Source organism: Cebus imitator, unplaced genomic scaffold (genome assembly GCF_001604975.1).
Source record: "Cebus imitator isolate Cc_AM_T3 unplaced genomic scaffold, Cebus_imitator-1.0 Scaffold72, whole genome shotgun sequence".
In the NCBI taxonomy this organism is placed as follows: Eukaryota; Metazoa; Chordata; class Mammalia; order Primates; family Cebidae; genus Cebus; species Cebus imitator.
Genome location: NW_016107387.1, coordinates 6,642,806 through 6,650,379, shown reverse-complemented (window position 1 = coordinate 6,650,379; position 7,574 = coordinate 6,642,806). Strand labels below are relative to the sequence as shown.

At 56.0% G+C, this 7,574-nt stretch overlaps 3 protein-coding genes across 3 annotated transcripts in view; 1 reads left to right on the top strand and 2 right to left on the bottom strand.

Moving 5' to 3' along the window:
- MPDU1 (mannose-P-dolichol utilization defect 1) overlaps positions 1-1,793 on the top strand; it is a 6,737-nt gene extending 4,944 nt beyond the window's left edge. The window contains exons 2-5 of the mRNA XM_017531613.2: positions 239-334; positions 444-562; positions 737-847; positions 1,006-1,793. Of these exons, the coding sequence (XP_017387102.2) occupies positions 239-334; positions 444-562; positions 737-847; positions 1,006-1,131 (452 nt within the window). The 3' untranslated portion in view covers positions 1,132-1,793. The remainder of the gene's footprint in view (positions 1-238; positions 335-443; positions 563-736; positions 848-1,005) is intronic.
- Positions 1,757-4,297, bottom strand: SOX15 (SRY-box transcription factor 15). Its single transcript, XM_037739655.1, has 2 exons — positions 2,716-4,297; positions 1,757-2,122 (listed from the first exon to the last, which is right to left on the bottom strand). The coding sequence occupies exons 1-2, from the start codon at positions 3,246-3,248 to the stop codon at positions 1,954-1,956; spliced, it is 702 nt and encodes a 233-aa protein (XP_037595583.1). The 5' UTR covers positions 3,249-4,297; the 3' UTR covers positions 1,757-1,953.
- Positions 4,298-4,798: 501 nt separating this feature from the next.
- The window catches only part of FXR2 (FMR1 autosomal homolog 2), a 26,591-nt gene continuing 23,815 nt past the window's right edge, over positions 4,799-7,574 (bottom strand). Inside the window, exons 11-16 of the mRNA XM_017531367.1 lie at positions 7,339-7,561; positions 6,924-7,121; positions 6,634-6,834; positions 6,444-6,539; positions 6,134-6,234; positions 4,799-5,492 (exon numbers count right to left, since the gene is read on the bottom strand). Coding sequence (XP_017386856.1) covers positions 5,397-5,492; positions 6,134-6,234; positions 6,444-6,539; positions 6,634-6,834; positions 6,924-7,121; positions 7,339-7,561 — 915 coding nt within the window. The 3' untranslated portion in view covers positions 4,799-5,396. The remainder of the gene's footprint in view (positions 5,493-6,133; positions 6,235-6,443; positions 6,540-6,633; positions 6,835-6,923; positions 7,122-7,338; positions 7,562-7,574) is intronic.

Here is a 7,574-nt window from a genome sequence, read left to right as displayed (position 1 = left end):
AAAAAAAAAAAAAAAATGCAAGGGGTCAAGGAAGTTTTAAGCCCTTTTAGAAACAGAATTATCACCAGTGGAGGTGACCTTGAGAAGGGGTGATCATTCCAAGAATAGCCAAGATTCAGAATGAGCCACTCACATGTAGGGAGTGTAGAGAAGCCTGAACAGAGCATCTTGTCCCTGGATGGGCTATGGAGGCTTTCCCTGCCTCTTTCTAGGCCCCCATTTCTTCCTCCCAACTCTTGACTCTGCAGCTCTTGGGGTGAAGCCTTATTCCTGATGCTCCAGACGATCACCATCTGCTTCCTGGTCATGCACTACAGAGGACAGACTGTGAAAGGTGCTGAGGACTTACCCAAGAGCAGGCTGCATGGTTCCTGGGTACTCTCGGACCTGGGAAAGCCAGATGATGTTGAGATTGACAAGGACTCCTGTCCCCCCACTCCTAGGTGTCGCTTTCCTGGCTTGCTACGGCCTAGTCTTGCTGGTGCTTCTCTCACCTCTGACGCCCTTGACTGTAGTCACCCTGCTCCAGGCCTCCAATGTGCCTGCCGTGGTGGTGGGAAGGGTGGGTATGAGGAGCAAGGGACAAGATGTTGTTGGGTGGACGGAGGGGGAAGGTCAAGGGGCAGACTGGAAGGTCAAAGTGTGGGGTGTTGGACTTGGGGAAGTGGGGAAATTAACGATGGTAGTATGGGAAGGGCTCAGATGACAGAGCCAAAGGTCTCCACTCCTCCCCTAGCTTCTCCAGGCAGCCACCAACTACCACAATGGGCACACAGGCCAGCTCTCAGCCATCACAGTCTTCCTATTGTTTGGGGGCTCCCTGGCCCGAATCTTCACTTCCATTCAGGTGAGTGCAACGTCATCTTTCTAGAAGGCACTAAAACCTTATCATCTTACTTCTCCGAACTAAGGGCCAAAGCTGCCCCTATCAGGAACCTTTGTCCATAAGGGAACCTTTTTTGAGTTATGCTGAAGGGTAACCCTGGCTCTGTCTCTTATGACCAGGAAACTGGAGACCCCCTGATGGCTGGAACTTTTGTGGTCTCCTCCCTCTGCAATGGCCTCATCGCTGCCCAGCTTCTCTTCTACTGGAATGCAAAGCCTCCCCACAAGCAGAAAAAGGCGCAGTAGAGCCAGCTGCTAGTCATTCCGTTTCCACTCATTTACCCAACCTCAGGGTTCTCCCCATCTGAGCCAGCCTGCTGGTGTGACTTACTCATCCGCCATTCCTCTGCAGTAGCAGACTTCCTGAGCCAGGGTTTGCTTTTATCGGAAACAAATGGTTGATGGATCTAGATCCTTAGAAAAGGAGAGAATGGGGGTAGCATCTTCCAAGCCAAAATTTTGACATTTGAGTGCTTTTCTAAGCCCTGTACATGTACTATTAATCATTCAGCCAAGCCTCTTCCTCTAGCAGCAATTTCTGGCTGTTTAACCCTCTCCCTGGGCCAAATGTTTTACCCTGGCCTCTAACCTTCCTACTTCCCTTCTGGCCCTACAAGAGAGTCTGAACAGCAGAGTGGAGGGAACTAGGGGGCTGTGGCTGCTTCCCTGCCTCCGTCAGCCCGGCTGGGACTGCCTCCGAGACCCCAGTGCTGGGGGTGGGGGAAGGTGGACAGAGAATGACTCAGGCAGGGCCCCAGGGTGGGGTGAGGAGGTTCCTGCTCTGGCAGGTCTAGGCGGAAGGGAGTGGAGATGGGGCTGGTTCCTGCTGCAGTGAGAGGAACAGATGGGACAATAAAGACTGGAGACGCAGTTGAATAATACAAAACTGTGTTTAATACTACCAAAAATATAACTGTGTGCTGCTCTCCCTGGCTTCCACGGGAGGACTGCAGGCAGCCCCTGAACTGTAGTACAATACAGCAAAGGGTTGGCCGCCTGGGGTAGAGAATGCTGCCGGTTTAAAAAAGGAAGAGGGGGCCAATCCAGTGAGGTCTGCATCCATGAGGGTTAGAGGTGGGTTAGGGGCATGGGGGTACCAGAAAGGGGAGGGTTGTATGGAGTGGGAGAGCCAGGGGGCAGGTAGGGGACATAGGGGGGCAGCAGCTCCCCCTGGAGCCTAGGGTCACTCTGAGGGAGGGAGCACGGTGAGGGGGCCTCCAGTTTGCAGTGGGAAGAGCTGCAGAGAGAAACAAGAAGTTAGAGGGCACTTCCTGGATTGGAGGTGAGTCTGACCAGCTGTGTGCAGACAGGGTAGAGCTTGCCACCCACCCAGCCCTGGCTATGCAGCCCGCTGGGCGCAGCAGGCCTGGAAGCCGACCCGGCGATGGAGAGCCCGCGGCCCTGTTGGGGCACGCTCGGGAGCGGGCTTGCCTGCTGCAGGGCCTTTTCCTCTTGGGGCGTCAGGCCAGGAAGGGGCAGAATGGGCTTGGCCTCTCCTTACCCCGAGGGCTGGGAGAGGAAGTAGGGTCACACACAGGCCAGCAGCAGGGGGGAAATGGGGCATCTAACTAGGACACAATTGCATCCAGGGGTCTGTCACCTGACCCTGCAGGGCCGCCACCTCCAGACTGAGGGAAACGCCCTCTGGGAGAACCCTGGCCCGCCCCACCCTACACTGGCCTCGGAGGTACTGGGGTTCGTGAACCCCACACTTTGGCCCGGAGTGGCCTCTGCTTGGGTGGGCTCCCGTCCTCCGGCCTCCGCCCCCACGGAGGCTCCAGGAGAGGGGCGCAAGGGCCTCCGACTTCAGCCCGCTTCCCAGGCACTCACCCATAGCTGCCAGGCAAGTAGGCTGTCGAGTAGCTGGGAGGTTTGTACCCAAAGCCTCTGCTGGGTTGGGTGGTCGCGTACCCTGGCCCCCAGAGTGGGCCGCCGCTGGTCAGGCTGCCTCTTCCCTGTCCGCAGCGGGAAGGTCCGGCACCCGCGCTCTTGGCCTTGCGCCGAGGCCGGTACTTGTAGTCGGGGTAGTCGCGCAGGTGCCGAGCGCGGAGCCGCTTGGCCTCCTCCACGAAGGGCCGCTTCTCGTCCTCGCCCAGCAACTTCCACTGCGCGCCCAGGCGCTTGGAGATCTCGGAGTTGTGCATCTTGGGGTTCTGCTGCGCCATCTGGCGGCGCTGAGCGGAGCTCCACACCATGAACGCGTTCATCGGCCGCTTCACCTTCTCCAGGGGCAGCACCCCAGGGGCCGCGGGGCTCCCAGCACCTTCCCGCTCCTGGGGTCCCGAAGACGAGGAGGCAGCAGCCGTGGGAGCCGGAGGCTCCAGGCTCCAAGCCTGGTCCTGTGAGGAGCCCGGTAGCGCCATGGGTCGGGAGAAGCCTTAAGAGGGCGTCCTGAATGCCCTCCCCTCAACGTGAAGCGTCGATCCTGAAAATGGAAGGGTCTTCCCAATCTGGAGTCGTTGCCGAGGAACTTGGGTTTCTAAAAGGTATATTTCATCCCTAAAGTCCAGCGCTTAAACTGGAGCCTTTGCTTCCAACCAGTTCGGCACACTTTGGGGAGAGCTGAATGCCAAATCCGCTGTCTGGTGTCCCCGCACTGAAGTGGTGCTGCCCTGAGGCCTCCTGACTGGGGGGACCCCCGGTTCCTCTCCCCGACCCGCAGCTGCGACCAGACCGACCTTCCGTGGAGGGGGTAAACCATAAAGCGCTTTGTGGTCTCCGGAGTTCCCGCAGCTGCCAAGCGCAGATGCCACAGACCTCTCCCACCTGGGCTCAGCGTTTGCGGCAGGCGGGCCAGACCTGGGAACAGCTTTTAAAGACTGACTCCGCCCCAGCCCCTCCCAGAAGACTGCCCTCTTCAAGGGCGCCAACATCCGCCGCCTGTAGATAAACCCAGGTGTCCTGTTTGTTCCAGCCCCCCAAACCTCAGGGTGACACGCCCCCCACACCCAAGACCTGCTGTCAGGCCTTCCAGCCCCTGGCTGTAATTGCCTCCCCTCCCTGAAGCAGTGGCAATTTAGAGCCATTTCTTTCCACAATGGGATCAAGCACAGGGGGATCAGGTGCCCTCAGGGCTGAGTTGTGCTGAGAAGAGCTTGGGAGCATCTCCCCCTCCCACAGCCTCTTTCCCTGTGCCTATTGCTCTTCAAATTCCAGACCTGCCCCTGGGGCAAGAAAGGCTAAGGAGGGAGACCATTTTTGTTTCCTGAGTCATTCCAGCAGGTGCTTGGGCCGTGATTCAACCCCTTTCCCAAGTGAGAAAACTTAAGCCCTCCCAACTCCAATCCCTAAACCTGTATTTCTCCACTGCAATTGAATTATGGCAAGTTTTATCTTCAGTCCTCCAAGTCATGAGGGGGCAGCCAGGAAACCCAGGACAACTCCCCCGAGTTGAGAGGTCTGTTTTGGGCATGCTGGAGAAAAAGCTTAGAGCCAGATCAGAACACCAGCAAGGAAAGAAGCCTGGACACCAGGCTTTCAGAGGCTGCCGTGAGGGAACCCTGCTCCCCACTCTACCAAGGCCCAGCCCAAGCCCCAGGCTTCAGGTAATCGGATTAAGCAGCCTGCCTTGGCTCCCAGCTTCTAGCAGGAACAGCTCCAGCTCTGAGCAGCCCTGCCTAGCCTGTGCCATGACTCAGGGTATAGGAGTGGCCCAACTCCCTCTACCAGCAAGCTTGGGGGAGGGGAGAAGCAATAAGGCACAAGACCCCCTCCTGTGGACCAGGAGCGAGTACCTGGACCTGGGAAGTTTAGGAATGTCAGAAATTCCCAGAAGTAAGACCATCTTTGGGACAAGAGACAATGAGAAGTCAGGTGTGGAGGAACAGAAAACAAGAGCCAGGGGCCAGGGCAGGTCAGTCCTAAAGAAACAGATGGACCATACTGGGGACAAAGGCGGCACAGGAGCCACAGAGCCATTTGGATTTTTTTTATTCTCTTTTTAAATACTGTACAGTGAAAAATAAATACGCCTTCTCATCCACCAGACAAGGTTGGTCCCCTCCCCCTGGGGACCTTGTCACCCCCCTTCATACACACCCCTGGTTCTACTCCAAAACCTTCCCCGTGCCTCCCACCCACTTATCTCTTACTATCCCCGTCTTCCACAGTGATGAGGCCCCAGAAATGGGGGGTACAGGATGGGAGGAGGGATAGCAGGGGAGGCCCCCTGAACGGTCAAATCTGGGTGGGTCAAGGAGCACCCCCCACCAACAGGTGGAGAATGGGGGTGTTCAGAGAGAGATTGGGGCATTAGAGGATAAAGGCACATCCAGTCTGATGGGGGAGAGAGGCTCCCCTTACCCTGGGGGTAGGGTGGACAAGAGGGAGGGGGTATGACCCTGTTACACACCCCTCCACTAGCTCCTGGAGGTTGGGGGGTACCCAAGCTGCTGTGCCACCCCCCTCCCCCCTAGATAAGAGCAGCTCCAGCGCAGGTCAGTTGGGCCCGTGAGGGCCATGGTGTTGGGCAGCAAGCGAGATGGAGAAGGGAGGGATGCAGGCTGGAGGTTTTATGAAACCCCATTCACCATACTACCCAACTCCAAGGGGGCAGAGAGCTCCCCATTTTCCGAGGGGCCCTTAGGAAGCTTGCTGACAGAGTCACCCTGAGGGGCAAGTGGGAAAGAAAACAGAAAATCAAGCACACGGTGAGCAGAAACTCAGGTGGGTGACATTTCCTACCATCCATGCACTCCTGGCATCTGGTGATCCAGAGGTTGGTTCCTTGATCCCATGATCCAGTCTCTCTTACTTGGGATCCAGAAAATGTGAACTACACATTCCTCTCTATCCCATTCAAAGTTGAGACTATTCTAAACTCCATCAGACACAACTGCCTCTGCAATTCTTTAACAGATTTCTTTTTTCTTTTGAGATGGAGTTTTGCTCTTGTTGCCCAGGCTGGAGTGCAATGGCACAATCTCAGCTCACAGCAACCACCGCCTCCCCAGTTCAAGCCATTTTCCTGCCTCATCCTCTCGAGTAGCTGGGATTACAGGCATGCACCACCACACCCAGCTAATTTAGTATTTTTTAGTAGAGACGGGGTTTCTCAATGTTGGTCAGGCTGGTCTTGAACTCCCGCCCTCAGGTGCTCCACCCGTTTCAGCCTCCCAAAGTGCTGAGATTACTGGCATGAGCCACCGCCCCCAGCCTCGGTAAGAGATTTCTTTGTGAAATTTTGTGTGCCCTCTGACCCATAATAATAACAAAAAAGGATAGGGTAAACCACATCTTGCCTGCCTACCTTCTGTCCTGAAAGAGAGTCCTCTGAGGGTTTAGTGCGTTCCAGGGGTGGCCGCTGGCGGCTCTGAGACTCTGCTCGTGAGATATAGTCAGCCACAGTCACTGGGGAAGGCAGGACATTAAGACTTTGAGATGGTTTGCAATGAAAACCATGAAAATTACAAAAGGAAAAAAAAAAAAAAAGACTTTGAGATAATTCTGGTAGCCAGCCCAAGATACCTGCTGAACCCAAACCCCTGATTTTCACAGGGTAGGAAGTATCCCATTCTCTTAGCTTTAAGGAAGGATTTTGGTGTCCAAAGTTGGCTGACCTGGTTGGCGGTCTCCACTGATAGAACCATCAGTCCGATTACCACGGTTACGGCGGCGGCGACTGCGATTACGACGTTGGGGTCTTGACTCATCTTCTGTTGGGTGGGTAAAAACCAGAGTCACACATCCAACCTCCCACCCTCGATTCTTACCCATCTCTAATTTTCCAGACCCCGGGCACACCCTCACCCAGGCCATTCTCTGTCATGTTGGGCCCGTCTGATTCCAGGCCTCCATCTATGACAGTCCTGTCTTCATCAGTGCGGCGGCGGCGGGAGCGGCGGCGCCTGGCACTTGCTGGGGGAGGTTCTCCAGGCTCTGAATCAACCGGGGGCTCTGGTTCAGATGTGTCCAATAGGCTGTAGGGATTACTATCTGGATCCTTCAGCACTGGTCACAGAAAGAAGAAGAGGAGTTGGCAATCAGGTACCCATCATCTTTCCTTTTGGCCCATATTCATGAACACAGCTGTCTGGTACCTGAGCTAATAGATGAAGAATTGTATCTTGAAGTGGGCCGGGGGGCAGGTGGGGGTCCCCTTCCCCGTCCCCCAGTTGGCCGCCTCCGGCTTTCTTCCCCTCGGGTTGGGGGATCCCTGTCGCCAGGCCCAGCTCGGTTGGGCTCCTCTCTCTTCTCTGACTCAGTCTCAGAAGCTGTAGACACATCTGAGCTGGGGCCTGAAGAACACAGTGGAGTTTATTCAGGGCCATTCATCCCACTTCAAGATCCATCACATTCCCCAAGCTGGAAGAATTCTCCCTCTTACTCACAAGTCACCCAGCCAATCACCTCTTCATCATCTCCATTACAGATTTCCCCAAACTTCCATCCAGACCTCTGCCCCTACCCACAAGCCCTGCCACTCCTTGCCTCCTGTTCCCATAGCTGTCTCACCATAAGCAGGACCGCCTGTCCTCCGGCCACGGCCCCGGCCCCCATAGCTGCCCCCGTAGGTTCGAGTCGCATGGAGGGAGGAGGAGGAGCTCTCATCAGTGCTATATCCAGCCTTGTCACTGCCACCGCTGCCCCGCCCACTCCCAGGAGGGCGAAAGCCCAGCCCAATCTGCCGAAGCTGCTCATCAATTTGCAGCCTTTCCAAGCGAAGCTGCTCTACCTCCTGGTTGGGTAGA